The sequence below is a fragment of the Pomacea canaliculata genome, linkage group LG13, assembly GCF_003073045.1.
Source record: "Pomacea canaliculata isolate SZHN2017 linkage group LG13, ASM307304v1, whole genome shotgun sequence".
NCBI classification, from domain to species: domain Eukaryota; kingdom Metazoa; phylum Mollusca; class Gastropoda; order Architaenioglossa; family Ampullariidae; genus Pomacea; species Pomacea canaliculata.
Window position 1 is genome coordinate 13,595,450 of NC_037602.1, and position 16,533 is coordinate 13,611,982.

General features: G+C 38.1%; 1 protein-coding gene across 3 annotated transcripts; it reads right to left on the reverse strand.

Annotated features, from left to right (window-relative positions):
- Positions 1-410: 410 nt before the first annotated feature.
- LOC112553818 (elongation factor-like GTPase 1) lies at positions 411-16,467 on the reverse strand. Of its 3 annotated transcripts, none has more exons than XM_025221279.1 (23): positions 16,349-16,467; positions 15,377-15,495; positions 14,925-14,992; positions 14,325-14,409; positions 13,066-13,199; positions 12,709-12,846; positions 12,293-12,349; positions 11,786-11,821; positions 9,827-9,936; positions 9,214-9,337; positions 8,775-8,854; positions 7,732-7,868; positions 7,350-7,472; positions 6,787-6,886; positions 6,237-6,364; positions 5,960-6,138; positions 5,676-5,817; positions 5,202-5,333; positions 4,466-4,613; positions 3,649-3,991; positions 2,125-2,782; positions 1,242-1,426; positions 411-955 (listed from the first exon to the last, which is right to left on the reverse strand). In XM_025221279.1, exons 1-23 carry the CDS (start codon positions 16,429-16,431, stop codon positions 767-769), a joined length of 3,498 nt encoding a protein of 1,165 aa, XP_025077064.1. In that variant the 5' UTR covers positions 16,432-16,467; the 3' UTR covers positions 411-766. The 3 variants fall into 3 exon arrangements, with proteins under 3 accessions (XP_025077064.1, XP_025077065.1, XP_025077066.1); XM_025221280.1 differs by having other exon boundaries at positions 16,237-16,354; XM_025221281.1 differs by lacking the exon at positions 16,349-16,467 and having other exon boundaries at positions 14,325-14,414; positions 15,377-15,406.
- Between the last annotated feature and the right edge of the window lie 66 nt (positions 16,468-16,533).

A 16,533-nucleotide genomic window follows, 5' to 3' on the forward strand; every position in this document is an offset into this window, starting at 1 on the left:
TTCGTGGTGACACTAGCAACATAGGCCCAAGTGCATACCACATCGCTTAGCGATAGCTGGAGGATTATTTCACTGGCGCATTCATTGTCCTGCTATAGTTAACATCTACGTTGTGCAAAATAAAGATTACAGAGAATATAAATGTAGAAAGGAATGGTCATGGTCCACTCCTACTCAGTGGATCAAGAAAGCATCCTCTGTATTTCGATGCAATGTGCACCACCAAAACAAAACACACAATAGGAGAAAGGCGAGCAATTTGCCCGAAGCATAAGCAGACCCCCATCTAAAACCGCCACCTCGGTAAATTATCACAATTTACGATCATCATCTGCGTTCGCTGCTTCTTCAAACATAAAGCAAATTTAAAATTTAGTTCCTTAATATATATATACACACACAAAATTCGCTTTCGTTTGTAGTTTCTTTTATTTTTATTAAACTGAACTACAAAGACCGCAATCTCAATTGACAAAACCCAACGAACCGCGCCAAGATTTTAGATTACCATGAGAACACATCACATTCACATCACCTTTCTTCGTGGTAACTTCTATTTCAAACTCCCTTTTATGCATAATATAGCTTAATGGCAGACTCCATCATTTTTGCTCTGAACATTCTTTGCCTCATTCCTTGCTCCATGCACACACACACTTCTCATTTACTACGTGCACACAACGAGTGCCTGCTCCGTGCACACATACTCTCTCCATGTATACAAGGTATTCAGCTGCACGCATGTCATTCAAATCAGAGGCCGAAATCACTTTTTGCGTGTTAAGGTCCGCTGCTTTTCGGCAAACTCCACGATTTTCTCGTCGACCCTCAGGCCCTTGCGGCGCCGCACCTCGTTCATGTAGACAAGCGCGCGGTTCTCGCTGTCTGCCTTCTCGCCGTACAGCATGTACTCCTCCTCCGTCGACGGCACCCAGAATGGGTCTACATCCAGAACCTGCAGGAAGACACGGCATGTCGACAATGAGACGATAAATCACTATGAATAGTCCTTCAACAGAAACGCTGTGAGTGTGTGCGAGCGCGCGCGCGTTTAGATGCCGTACTACACTGCGTTTATGAAAATTCACCACTGAATATTTTCCACAGAACTATAATAATTATTTTCTCGGTCTCACTATGCCCACAAACGATGAGCAAGCCTTGTGTCTCTCCCTCCACCGAAAAAAAATAAAAAATAAAGTAAACGAAAGCAAATACAAACAGTACATCAAAGAGCTAACCTCCCAGTGACTGAAGGAAAGTTGTGGATTAGCCAGACCCGACGTTCGCTTTCTCATCTCCTCAGCCAGACCAAAGCTCTCCACGATGGGGAACTCGGCTTTGATGTTAAATACCTGTGTTCCCTCTTTCAGTTCTTCGGCAATCACCCGACCATTGCGCTTTCCAATTACCGCATAGAGTTTGCCTGCAGAGAAAGGTCGAGGCTTCTAGAATTCAAAGTATGCTATATGCGTGCAACAATTTGTGTATGCACGATGGTTTGGTTGGTTGGTTGCGCTTTAGACTGTGCCAGTCACGGCGAGAGAAGGTAATGACACATTCAAAAGGTGGAAAACAAAACCTCCAGGTGATACAATTAATAACAACATCCTTACCAATAAATGCCAACATAAAGAAAAAGGATAATAAAAAAGGTTAGATACTGTAATATACGTAAAAAGGGTGTTGTGGCCTTAAAGGCCACCATTTAACCAAAGACCATCAACCAAAATCTAACAGAACATAAAAACCTTAAATCTGATGGGAAAGCCCTATATTCTTTATATATATATATAAAAGCTGCAGAAGGCATGGACCTGAACAAAGAAAACAAGGCTTTAAAAAAAATTGCTGGTGAACACTTTGGAGACCAGGACAAGTAATGTGTGTCCCATCCTAAGTCTACTGAGCACTACCTCCTCCCACGTCTCAGAACGGCATGGAGGTAGGGGGTCAGAAAGACGGAAGAATAGCATGTAACTTATTCTGGCCCAGAGTGTCCCAGTGGCGTTGCCAAGTGAAGTGTGTGCATGAGTGAGTTTTTACACTTGTGTGCCTGTGCGCATACATGCGTGATGTATGGTTCAGTAAATAGTGAAATCAGGTGCTCTGCCGCAAACTCACCAAGCACGTCAGTGGTGGCCTGAATGGTGCACCGATACATCGCCACCATCAGACGCTGCGGCATAGTCTGAAAGGCTTTGCGACACCCGTCCTTGACCACCGACATGAGCTGGCCCGACATTGGACCAAACACATCTTTCTTTCGTCTTCTCTCTCTCTTTTCGCCTGCATTCGCCGCTTCGTCAGTCGAAGATTTGACACTAGTTGTATGTTCCACGTGTGACGAGGAAGAGAGGGAACTGTTATCTGTGTGTTCTTTAGTAAACTCGGAGATATGAATGTCTTTCACAGAAGGCACATCGTCCTCATCTAGGTATTTCCATTCTTCGATAATGAAACACACCCCATGCATGGGCTCCTCACACAATGGTCCGGCCTGGGTGGCCATCTGAAACCCTGCAATGATGCTGCTGTCGTACTGCCTGATCTCAGAAGTGGCTGCACCTGCTTCATCAAGTTTGTTTGCTTCCATTGTGCTCCACACAGAAAGGCGTTTGTAGCCTGGTATTCTATTAAGCAGAATGTTGGGTCCGTTACGGCGAGGGCCGAATGACCATATATGGTCAATAGTATTCGTCCAATCGGAACCAGCCAACTCAAATTCTCTTTGCAGCTCTTGGTGTAGAGTTTTCAGCTCTCGTCTTGCTGTCTCTTGAACCTGTTTTCAAAGGCCAAGATTTTAAATAATAATAATAAAAAAGGGAATTTCTAGATCGCATTCACCTATTTAACAGAAAGCTCAATGATGCCTGAAAAAAGAAAGGCAAACACACAAAGAAAATAAACGTAAAATGCACATCACACACATATGGACACAGATCAAAACATGTTCGCAAACAGTTCATACAATTTTTTTTAAAGCCATAAAAGTGAAATAGAAAGTAAAAGACAATGGAAGTGGAGAAGTCAGGGCCTTTAAGTTGCACACAAACTCAGGACTCGAAAGTGGTTTTAAAACTGCCAGGAGCTTGAAAGCTCTCTTTCTGAGCTTCTGCTTGCTTTTGTTCCGCTTGAAGACCCACTTTTATAATATTGAAACTGAAAATGTATTATGCAACTTGTAATAAACAGAACATTAAAAATGACAGTAAACACATTGCACAGGCCCTTTTCTTCTCTTTACAAACTGTTACAAGTATTCATCAGTGCACATGAGGACATATTTAAACGTTGTGTCTCAAATATCAATTTGAGATTTTCATGGATAGCAGATTTTAAAAAAAAAATTAATAAAATCATTAGACCCACCTACCTTCTACCAGCAGTACAGAAAGAAAAGACTGGGACTCAAATCTGTTCATGCCATTCGCACTAAATTTTTATGAAACAACAATTCACGTTGAAAAATGTGGCAGCATATCCAAACACAAGCACTATGGTTCAAGACCTACTTTTAAACACGTTAAGGAAGAAGGTAGTATGACAGTTTTTGCTGCTGCAGAATTTCTGCATTTAATGCTCTTATGTTATAGCATGGCAAAATATTAAGCATATAAAACCAACATTATATGAAATAAAATTCACCTGAAAACCTGTCTGGAGATCAGAGTTTTGACCAGCACACTGAGCTGCCATTGCGTCCAGAGTTTTGATAACTTCTTGATGCCGAAGGATGCAATCCACCACACCCAGTGGCAGAGGCACAGCGCAGATTCGAATCATACACAACTGGTTTGGGGTGTAAATTTCCACCAAACCCTCACCAACCACCTCCTCATCATTCTCAAAGTCCTTCTGACCACCCACTTTCAGAGGTGTGTTTTGGTCCTGGATTGCCTCATTCACCATGTCCACTCGTGGTTTTGGAATGATAGTCTCTCGAAATGGCACTATTGGCTTCGACACATTAATCTCCACTCTCGCATATCTGATAGAAAGAATGATTCATACTTCTTATAGAGAGCTTGGACTAAACTGTTCAATGATAAACCCAAGAATTTATGTGCTCTGTTTTAACATTGTACTTTCTGACCACTAATACATAGGCTGCATCTTGTACCATGCAGATGTACCTTCTGCCTTAGTCTAAAGCTTGAAAAGTTCAAATGAAGCTTTTATGTGAATCCCACAATATTAATTCCTCTTCATTCTTTTATTACCCAGTTTTCATTTACATCTTGTTTAAAAAAAAAATTTGTATACCAGTTTTAAATCTATTATTATTACAAAAAGCTCTGTAGTGCTGCATTCACGTAGCATAAACAGCTAAACACTTTTATTTTAGCTGATGATCATTCCTCCATATGTAACAAAATGTTACTTTAACACATACAGGTTGTGCCCCTTGGTTTCTTAATTGTAGTCTTTTTAAAAAAAAAGTTACACTGGCACCACTCCTCACCTTTCCCTGAGATCGTCGATGCATCGCTGCAGATGAACCTCACCTGCCGTGACAATGACATGCTCTCCCGTCTCCTGCAGTAGTACACGAACACAGGGGTCTGCCTGATTCAGGAGCCGCAGCCCCTCAACCAATCTTGACATGTCACCTGTAGCAGAACATTTTTTTTCCTCTAAACATTCCATCTACAGACTTCATTTCAGAGAAGTTTAGTTGAGAGACTTAAATAAGACAAGTAACTGCGATGTTCAAGAGTTCATATAAAATCAAGATGAATTTTAGTCAGAGACCTAAATAAAAAACTCCAATGTTTAGGAGTTCATAAGAATGCAAGCTTCAGCTTATATCACAATAAATTTTTCAATCTGTAGCTTCAGCCACAATGTCTTAGTGTGATGATGGTGCATCACTTTAAGCACTTCAACAAATGTGTGAATGAATCAGTGCAAAGCATTATTCTGGCAGTGCATAACGATTGCATCAAGAAATAAAGCACCATGTACATATGACTATGTATGCACATTCGCTCTTCTCAGGCCATCCACGACATATGACAAAATACCAAACTTCAGTGCAATATTTGTTCTCAGCCCAAACTTTTGTAAACTTGTATAAATGTCTATGTCAAACAGGAATTGTGGTAGACAAAATCTGAACTCTGTTCAAACTGTTTTCTTCACTAGATCCCCCAATCTTCATTATTACATCGCTTTTAGAAGCACTTAAATCAACATACTAGGTGACACTGGCTCCACAGCCACACGCATGATAGGTGCAGCATCAAAATACATGTCTGTAAAAGCAGGGCAAGCAACTGTAGAAGAAATTGTTGCTGACTTCAGTATGTGATTCTCTAGTCCACCTATACCTGAAATGAAAGAATGTATTTTAATACACTGTTCCCACAGAACACTTGTAAAAACTCTGTTCATGACAAACTACTGATGAAAAAGATTTTTAATGGCAGCTACTGCAACAATTTGTGCACTGGTTTAGTATATTGATACCCAAATGTTTCTTGACAGCACAGATCATAAAATTCAAAATAAGGCAATCCTTCTTACATAAAGATATTTTTTTTGGAAAATTATAAATCATTCTGTTACTTACATGCCTTACTAAGGCTTTTTCATTTAAGTCAAAGGCCAACAATGAAAGCATATTTTAGATATGTCAACATACAAAATCACTACCTTTCCTGATCACCTACCAAGAACATTTCCAGCCAATACACAATCCAGCTGCTCCAATTCTCTACCCATGAACATGTAAAGATCCTGGACTATGAAGGATGTGATGTGCTGCTCGCTGCTCAACTGGCGTACACTGTCACCTACACTTTCCCCATTGTTCTGTAGAATAAAATTCAATTATCCTGTGAATGATGATTGACAGCTTTCTTATGAAGAAAGCATGAAACACCCAAAAAATGTATTCTTAAATTTCTTGACCATCAACCACCCTCCTTAGATGATAGTAAAACAATAACTGTACCTGAATCAATGCAACTCCTGGATCATGCTTTGGACCAAGCACATAAAGGCGTTGACCTTGACGAACAGCTCCACTGAACACACGTGCAAACGCCACGAAAACATGTTCATTGTCATTTTCCCTATCATGGCACTTACTGTCAGATTCCAGCAGTTGAACTGTTTCTTCCATTGTGGTCTCTGAAAAATAGAAAATGCTCTTTAGCAAGAATATAAGGAATGACAGGTGAAGAAAAAACCCAGCAAAAAACATACTTTGGGAAACAATAATCTTATACCTTTCTCAGATTCTCCATTTTGGACATGACTAGGTGGCAGGTTGGAAGTTGTCTGATTCTCTATTTTCATAGCATAACGCTGTCGAGCCTGCTGTGCCCTTTCTTGAAGTTGTTGCTCTGTAAGAGGCCTGTATGTATACAACAGAGTGATACAAAAAGAAAGTTCTCACAGATCAATCTTATTCACCTGAGACAACTCATCCTCAAAGCAGGTCTTCATGAACTCTGTCCTTTTCAAATATGAACAATATTATTTGATCCTAAACTTAAGCCTAAACCTCGCTTCTTCACTTAAAATATTGACGAGTCCATAACCAACAACCAACGGGCATACATAATGAGATAAAACATGTTAAAACAACATCCATTCAAACATAAGCATGCAAACATTTGACCTTAGAACTTTTACTGGTTTTATATTTTCTCTTTTGGTCCTTAATCTTCTACTGTTCTTTTCCCCACATATCTAATAATTTATAACAGAATTTCTCTTTCTTGCTTCCAAGAAAATAAACGTAGTAGTTACTGTCATTCTAAACTATTATCTTACTTTGGTTTGTTTTGAGGTAGACTTTTCCTCTCGACAGGAAACATTTTCGATACATAAATAATAACAGGGGCATCATCTTCAGAAGAACATGCCAAGAAATCTGGACATAAGATCAAAAGCAAAATCTTACAGACTTACTAAATTTACTTTTCACTGTGATCAGCAGTAGCACTTCTTAAACTCACATACAGAATAAATCAAAAATTTAACTCACTGAGCACACACAGAAATGGAAATTAAGATCTAACAGAGTCCAATCTGTGATGTTACAAATGTCCATGGACAAGCCTAATTAACATAGTTCCAGCTGTCTTACTGGTTGAAGCATTGATGACATAAATGTACCCTTGTCTGTGTTTTGTCCCTTTTTTTGTGATGATGTTTGTAGGCATGTGTCTTGGAAAAGTGTTCTTCCCTCAGATTTTGTGAAATACTGTTTTGTACTAACCTTGTTTTTTGGAAGAATAAGAAAAAAAAGGATCTTAAAAGAAACAAATTTTTTTCTATACTTTGTACACATGCCTTATCTACCAGATTGCCTAAAATGAATCACAAGAGCTTACCCATTTTTAGCTGTCTAGTCTGAGGTGGAAAGGAGTCAAACTGGCGGTTTTGGCTGCACATTAGTTTTTCAACCCTTTCTTCTGACATCTGAAGGGGTGACGGTAACTGTTCTGCCACAACAGCTTCAACAAAAAATGACAGTTCTATACTGCTTGCAGTTCTAGAGTCACCAGCACGAAATACAAAAACATGACAGACACACACACACGTGTTCAACAAACGTACAAATGAGAGTATCTGAGAGTGAGGGAGAAAGGGTGAGGAGGAGAATGAGTAAATGAACGAGTTTATATTAAGAACAGTTTTCTAAGGTCTTTCCAGAAATTCTGGGCCACAGTGTATGTTATCTGTTGTATAACATTTTCAAGTTTTAAAACTTACCTAAAACTGCATTAGAAACTGGAAGCCATTGAGCTGCAATAGCCTGCAGCTGTACTCGTGAGTCTGAGTGTTTCATATCTCGAGGTGCCACTTTGAGACCAAGTGATTTAATTATCTTTTCAGTCATCTCCTTATCTCTGAAAAACAAAAGCTGTTTCTGTCATTTGTGTCCAAACAAACATAAACAAACAAACAAAAACCAAAATTTGTTTTTAATGTTTTTAAAATAAATAAGCAATACAGGATCACAATGTGGAGCCAGCCAGGCCATCGCCTCATTTAGAAGCACATATAAGGCAAAAAACATCAGTCAGATAACCAATCTGAGAATCTTCAAGTCAAACGTGATCAGCACCCTCCTTTACGGATCAGAATCATGGAAGATGACCAAAACCATCAGTAACAAGCTTGACGTCTTCCAAAACAGATCCCTCAGGTGCATACTTAATATCTTTTGGCCAAATACCATCACCAACAAAGAACTCCACCGAAGAACTAAAACCGAGTCCATCACCACGCAGGTTCAACAAAAGCGTGGGCGATGGATTGGACATGTGCTAGGCCAGCAGACAGCAGACCTCTCCAGAGTCGCCCTACGATAGACTCCAGATAGCCGAAGAAAACGAGGCCACCCAAAGGAAACTTGGAGAAGAACAGTGGAACAGATGAAAGGAAAGGGCTGGACATGGGGTCACCTGGAGTGGGTTTCAGCCGATCGACATCGGTGGGGGACTCCTGTTGAGACCTTATATGCAACCTGATGCACGAAGAGGAATAGATAGATAGAAAGGATCACAAATCAACAAATGAAAACAGACTTGCTCTATATATATTTATATCTTCTACTACTAATACCGTTCTTCAACATTCTTATATTTATATAAATTATATCAGAACTAAATTAATTTTGAGCATATCCTTTATCACTAGGAAACTGGAAAGAATAAAGGAAAGAGCAAAAGAAAGGAGAAAAAGAAGTAGGTGGAATCAAGTCTGATATTAATTCTGAGATTTCAAATATATAAAGAAACAAAAGTACAAACCTTTTCTCCACAATAGCATCATACATGGCCCAGATATTCTCCAAAACAAACTGTACAAACAACGGCTTCTTTCCTTTGGACTGAGGACATATTTTTAGCACACAACTAAGTTCTCACAAAATCTCCAAGTGTATTGTGTGACTATGGTAATGGAAATATATCACAGCATAGAGAGCACTACACTTAGTGACTCAAAACTTGCCTACAGGTCTTTCCATGAGAATATTTTTTTAATTCCTCACACTGAAATCATTTTTCCCTACACTAGGCTGAAATAATTTAATAATTTGATAGTATACTAATGAAATTAAAAATATGATTCTGCCAAACTCTGTATCTAACAACAGTTTATAAAAGCTATATAAAAAAAAACCAGTGGATCACAAAAAAAATTATATGCCAAGGGGGAAAAAAAAAAAAATCAGGTAAGAATATTCACCTGAGCACCTTTAACTACACGCTGAGCTTTCATGTTGACAAAGTAGTCCCCCCATAATGTTTTCTGTAAAGCGGCCTTGTTAATATTAAGCTTGACTGCATACATCTCTGCAAAATGGTTAATGCTGAAACAAACCAAAGATGTGCATAAATTCTCTCTTATTGTGCATTTATTCAAAGACTTCGTGTGGAGAGAATGAACTATTACAATCAGACAGCCTAAGCTCTGTACTTGATTTTACTTTTTTTGTGTGTGCGTAGTTAAAATGTTTTTATGCTGTGCAAGAAGTCTGTAAACCTGCTAATAAAACATTTTGAGGCATGTCAGACATTCATGATACTCTGTCTTTGTTACTTGGTTTCTCTTTGAGTTTTCTGTATTCGTCTTTTATTAATCAGTATTGCTGCTTATCCTTCCAATGTTCATATGCTGTTTGTTTTTCTGTCCCTCCTATGTTGCCCATGTCTTGTTCTTGTTCTTAAGCACTACAAGCATGCTCCTTACAAGTGTGAGTTTGCACTATACAAATCTTGCATTTATTATTATTATTATTTGTGGTACCTTGTGGCAGTTATAATCTTATAATCTGTTCTAAAAGAACTAAGCCACTTACGTAAATCCCCAGCCATCTAAAGCACTAGCAAATATAACGTTGCCTCGATCAGGTGAAAAGAAGATATTTTTTTCGTCGTCTTCATCTTCAATAGTTGTCCAGTCATAGGCCTATGAGGGGAAAAAAGTAAAATTTATTTATAATAATAGAATTCGTAGAGCACATTTTCCAATGAGGAGACAAGCTCAATGTGCTGTGCATGAAATACAAATGAACTGACAATCACCAATATACAAAAAAGCATAAGCAGCAGCAAAAAGAATGACACCCTGCCAAACATGATCAAAGTGCAGGGATGAGGATGAAGACACACAAGACTTTTAACTCTTCCACAAAGAAACATGTCCTGGCTGAACTATTCCCTCTTTGTTAAACTTCAACAAGCTTCAGAGTGCCCAAAACCCATGCTGCCCACATTGTGAGAGGTACAAATCTGATCTTATCACACAACCTCTCAGAAGTAGTTGTACGATGACTCGTCCTGCCAAGTTATCCACAAGGGCAAACTCACTAAACCTTTCGTAATGAAGACTGGTGTAAGAGAGGACTGCATACTATCACTCACAATCTTCCTGATGATTATAGACTGGATCATGTGCAAGACAACACCAGTATCCAGTGGACCTTCACCAAACAGCTAGAGGACCTGAACTTTGCAGATGACATTAGTCTCCTAACTCATCAGCAGCAGCATGCACAAACAAAACTGAGTAAGCTAACAGAGGAAGCAGAGAAGACTGGCTTAAAGGTCAACAGAAAAAAGAACGAAGTGATGAGAATCAACAACAAGCAAGAACTCCCAATCCAACTTCGAGGAGAGAACATTCTGGAAACAGATCACTTCATGTATCTGGGGAGCATTGTCAACAAGGATGGTAAAGTGGATGATGAGATCAAAAGCTGCATCAACAGGGTCAGGCATGGTTTGTAATGTTAACAGCCTACGCCCCATCTGGAACTCCCGAATATAATCCTTCTGCAATAAGACCTGCATCTTCAACACCAATGTGATGGCAGTCCTACTGTATGATTCTGAAACCTGGAGAATGACAAACACCATCAACAACAAGCTCCAGACCTTTACCAACCAATGCCTACACCATAGTCTGGGAATAAGGTGACCTGAAAAGATCTCCAACAACAGGCTGTGGAAAAGAACTAATCAGAATGCCACTAGCCAAGACATCAAAAAGCACAAATGAAGCTCAATTGGACACACCCTGCACAAACCAGGAGCAACCATTGCCAGGCAGGCACTTGACTGGAACCCTCAGGGGAAGAGGAGAGCTGTGAGACCAAAGCAGACTTGCAAATGAACAGTAGCGAGCAAGGCAAAGGACGTCAGAATTACACAGGCCCAACTGAGGGGGGCTGTCCAAAACTTGGTCCACTGGCGAGGTGTTGTTGCAGCCCTATGGTCCTCAAGGAGTAACAAGGAATGAACTAAACTCGCTCTGCTATCATTGGAACCAGAACTTTTCCCCAGGATATCTTTCTGTTATTAACTCCACACCACATCAGTCAGGTCAGAGGGAAAAAAGTTGGTCACTGGTGGCAGAAGCTGACAGGATGAGTCAAATGTAACTGTTCCTGTGAAGATCAAGGAAGACTAATTTGCAAACTGCAATGATGTGAGATTCATGAGACAATGTGCTGATAATACCACCAAGATTCCCGATTGTCATTTTGAAAGAAATTAAATATCAAGAAGAGAAAAAGAATCATAGAACACATAAGAATTATTTTAGCACATAGTGATTAGTTTCCTGATCTGAAGCAGTTCACAACTAGTATTGTACCTCCAAAGACAGGCAAAATAACACACTCGTGTAAGTAGTAAGAATTAATATCGTGTTTCCTGTCCTGAGTACACTGACCTTCGGAGTTACTGAGAATTAACATGAAAATTCTATGAAAACTATATTAAAAAAAAGAAGAAAGAGAAGATGACACATTTACCTTCTGTTCCTCTTCAGTGCTTTGAGCAGCGGCTTGCTGGAAATACATTGACAAGATATAAGACATATTTCTTATTGAGGCATAGTGCCAAAGGATGCTTATCTTTACATAAACTCACTTTAACAACAACCTTGTACTGTAGCTTTTAACCTCTGAAAGATCACAGAAATAGCTTTTAATGATATGACAATACAAACCAATTTTTTTTTGTAATGTCACTGATGCACTTTGAATAAAAAATTTTTGTGACAACCATATTTCATTTTTCTTAGTACTGACATCTAGGTGAAAGTTTCATATACTGAACCATTTGGGGGTTTACAAATGATTTAAACAGAAGTTTACTCTACAGTGGGTTCTTTTGGTATGTTTAAGTTATATTTTCTTATTTTTAAGCTGGGGAGAGGGAGGTTACAGGATTACTATTTTACTATCTCTGCATTGTTTTATAAATGCACTTTTTGAAAAGAGCTATTTAAAAAAAGAATTCAAAATTCATAAACTCACTGCTGAGGTCCTTTCCATAGCATCTGATGTGAACAATTGATTTGTCAACAGATTAACCTAGAGATACATAAAACTCCTGATGATGCTTATAGACACTTGCAATTCATACAATTTATAAATGTGTGTCAAATTTGCCAAACTGCTCAAAAGGGTCTCCAGACACTAATAACATGTACCTTTTTGTTTGCATTTAGCATTATTCCTTTACAGATGTTATGAAAGCATGAAACTATATGAATTTAAAGTAAATATCCCGAGTCCAGCCCTTCCCATTAACGGTCTAGTAAATCCATTGATGTAGTAGTCTTACTATTAGTATCAAGACCCTAATTATCTAAATGTTAAATCACTTATCATCTAATTTCTTATAAATGTTTATATGGGACAGACAATATTACCGACAATACTCTACTAACCTCAACAAGAATCTGCTGTAGATGATAAAATGCCTCAAGAGGTGTCATTTTCATCTCAGTAATCAGACGATCCATTTTATTTAGCACCAGTATTGGGCGAATGTTCTCCAGCCACACCTGTCTGAGCACAGCATGAGTCTGAAACAAAACAGAGAACCTGCAAACACCTGGTCAGTCTGATGTCAGCAAAGATACTAATCTTTTCTTTTGTTTTATGATTTATTCTACAGAAATGTTGTACTACTGAAAACAAAACTAAATAAATGATAAAATAAAAGAATGTCTGTACTATTAACTATTCACTTCTTGAGACTGGAGCACACAAGCCAGAGAAAGCTTAGATCCAGTCATATTTACCTGAGGTGAAACACCCTCAACAACATCAACGATGAGGATAGCTCCATCACAGAGGCGCACAGCAGTCGAAACCTCACTAGAGAAGTCTACATGTCCTGGTGAATCTATCAAGTTTACTAGGAACTGGACTTGATCTGATAGTAAAATAAATAGTATGAAAAAATTAGTGAAATCATAAAAGACTATACCATATTTTACAATTCAAAGAATATGGAATGAAGACCAGAACTGATAACAGCAAAGCCATGATCACTGCCAATGGCAAAGCAGAAATCTACATGAACAAGGTTCAGCTTGAAGATGTAAACAGCTTCAAGTACTTGGGAGCCACCCTCTTTGGCCACATGACCTGGCATTACACCTTGTCGAAGACTGTCTTTCAAGGTACCTTGGAGGGTGGTCTACACCACCGTGGCCAGAGGAAGAACTGTCTTACAACTGGCAAAGACAACCAGTTCAGGCTGTCCTGTGCATGACTACTCACCGTCACCCTTAAAACAGGTGTGAGTGGTACCCCTAATGATAAATAACAGTCAAGATATAATGACTGAATGACTGTCAGTCAGTTTGCATCATCTGCTCCAGTTCCTCAAAGTATATTTCAGAAATATTTCATACATTTAATAGTTTTAAGGCAACAAAAACTTTTGTCATGAGAACTATATTGTAAAGAAGTAAAGGAGAAAACTGTTCAATGGAATTTTGTTACACACCTAGCAGACAACAAGACTAGAATTAACTGACACCACTTTCCTGAACACTCGAGCAGGATCTGGCTTCTCTTGTTGATTACAAGTGTAAAATGCCTACTTTGCAAGTGGAAATTTCATAAATAGATGTGCACAAGATGAAACATTTATAGAGAAGATATATTTTCCCAACATCTATTGATAACTGTCAAAAAAAATGCAAACCATATTCGGTATGGTCTTTAAGTGGCTACTTTTCAAACCTCTAGATTAATGTATATAGACTACTGAGTCCCTAGATGCAATTATAAGAGGTATTTCATGCAAGAGTGAGGATTTTCAGAAGCTCAGATATGCACCCATATTTTCTGCTTGCTAGGGAGAAATGAGACAGCAGACAACTACATTCTTATCATGCTTAATGCAACAAACTGTATCCAGTTGGACATACATCTGATACAACTGGTCAGAAACCAACGTATCTCTGAAGCATCTAAGCCCCTACTGATGTCATGAGGAATAAATGTATGCTATTTTTGACAATATGAGATCAGAAAATGTCCTCTTTACCTTGCTCATAGAAAAGAGATATTGCACTTGACTTCATAGTAATGCCACGGGTTTGCTCATCCTCTCTGCTGTCCATGTACCGCATCTGTACTTGAAACAAAACTAACCAGGCTTAATTTAGAAAGTTACAGCTGTACCATTCATGAGAAGAACAATATTTGTTCACATCACCATGTAATAAATGCCGAACTGCTAACTCATCAAGGCAATATCTACTTAATAAACATGCAAATTTTGGTCAACATCATAAAATAACTCAAAAGTAACTGCAAAAATAACAACTGTCATGTATATACCTCCTGAAAATATAACTTTTATGAAAAATGTTTATAATTAATTATAGCTTGTATGCAACTTCACATGGAAGGGAATGCAAACATTGGTCTCAAATTATAGCATAGGCATCAATAAACACTGTTGGGACTATCCACAACACAGAAAGAATAACAAGTTCTAAATACTTTATGAGCAATAAATGATACCAGGAATGAACTTATCATATTATTATTCAGAAATGAAAGCTCAAAATGAAAAGAAAATCACTGAAGAATATTTGATGTTCTAAAGTTTGCATCAGAAACGAAAATTAGTGCCACATACCTTGCCAGCCATTCTCTGAGAAATTATTCCATTGCTAGCCACAAGAGCATCTGCCAATGTAGTTTTTCCTAAATAAATAAATAAATAAATAAACTGAACAGTACTTCAACTGCAGTAGACACAGTGGACTACTCACCACTATGGCTGGTGTGCTATGGGACCCTTTACCTTCAGATGTTGGCGGCTTCTTCACATTAATCATTAAAACATTCATGTACTAGAGTGTCTCTACATAGGAGTACTATTTTAACTGCCATCTAAATTTGGGAGAATATCTTTATCTTCATCTGACAGTACTTTCTAACAAGTTAGCTATATAATTTTCAAAAGTTAGTTTTTACAAGGAAGTTTCACTAGAAGAAAATAACTGGCTCTATTTTTAATGCTACAAAATAAGTATTGTTACCATTTATTTTTAAAGTATAAAATATATAATTATGAACACTACTCACCATGATCAACATGAGCCAAAATGCAGATATTCCGAACAGCAGAAGGGTTCTTCTGTAATGCTGCCAAATCTTTTGGGGATTTGATAGGCATGGTAATAACTTTCCAATTAAGAGAGTCCCTGATAAATAATAAATACAAACCATTTGATTTCTCAATAAAATAAATCGGACCCATAGGAATCTAAAAGAAAGTAATTCATTTCTTAAACTAACACTATGATTTATGATGTTCCTCCCTAAGTGGATAGTCAACTTTGCTATAAATTTCACATTATGTGTAATGCTCATAGAGAAACTTTTTAGTCTTCTTAAACTGCTATTAAGGATACTGAATATTTATATTTAATATTTTTTTGCACCTGTACCTAGTGTGGCACAATTTTGGACTAAAGGAACCAGAATTATGCCAAAAATATGTATGCATACTTAAATACACCAGTAAAAACCAATTAGCAGAATAAGAGTTTCAGGAGATGTATTTTACTACTACACCATAAGACATGCCACCAAAACAAAAGGCTAGTGGGCTCGCACAGTTCTAATCACGGAGTTTTTATAAATGTAACTCAGTGGTTCTAACCGTTGACATTAGACTTATTCTCAGAGCATATTCCAAAAAACAAAACAAAAAAATCTGGTTTTTACGGGTCTGACCAAAAAGATGTGTAATTAAAAATATTCTGTTACTACCTAGCCATCACAATAAATATCGAATGCAATAACAGCCATAAGGACAGGGGACAGCTGTTTCACCTGTTTATGGCTTTACGAAACGTGAGACAAACAAGAAACAGTGCAAGATGCAGCAGCTAATTAAGCCTAATAAAGGTACTGTTGGCAAGATCTGAGTTTAAACGCACCTCTTGAAGAAGACTCAGGTTTACTTTTAATAGAGACACAAGTAAACGTCAACTACTCAGCTAATTCAGCAAATAGATAACAGAGACTGTCTTGCGGATTTTCTCCACTCACCATGTGTTGTCAAGAAGTGCAAGAACGATCACCAAAGAAACAAATGAATTGGAGTTTGCTCCCTTAGCTTCCACACAAAACATTTAGTCAGATAAAATCTACTCTGCGATGCTTTGATTCGTCGAAAACTTAAAAGAAAATGGGAGTCTTTCTCTTAAACTTTCAAATATTTCATGTAGCAGCAT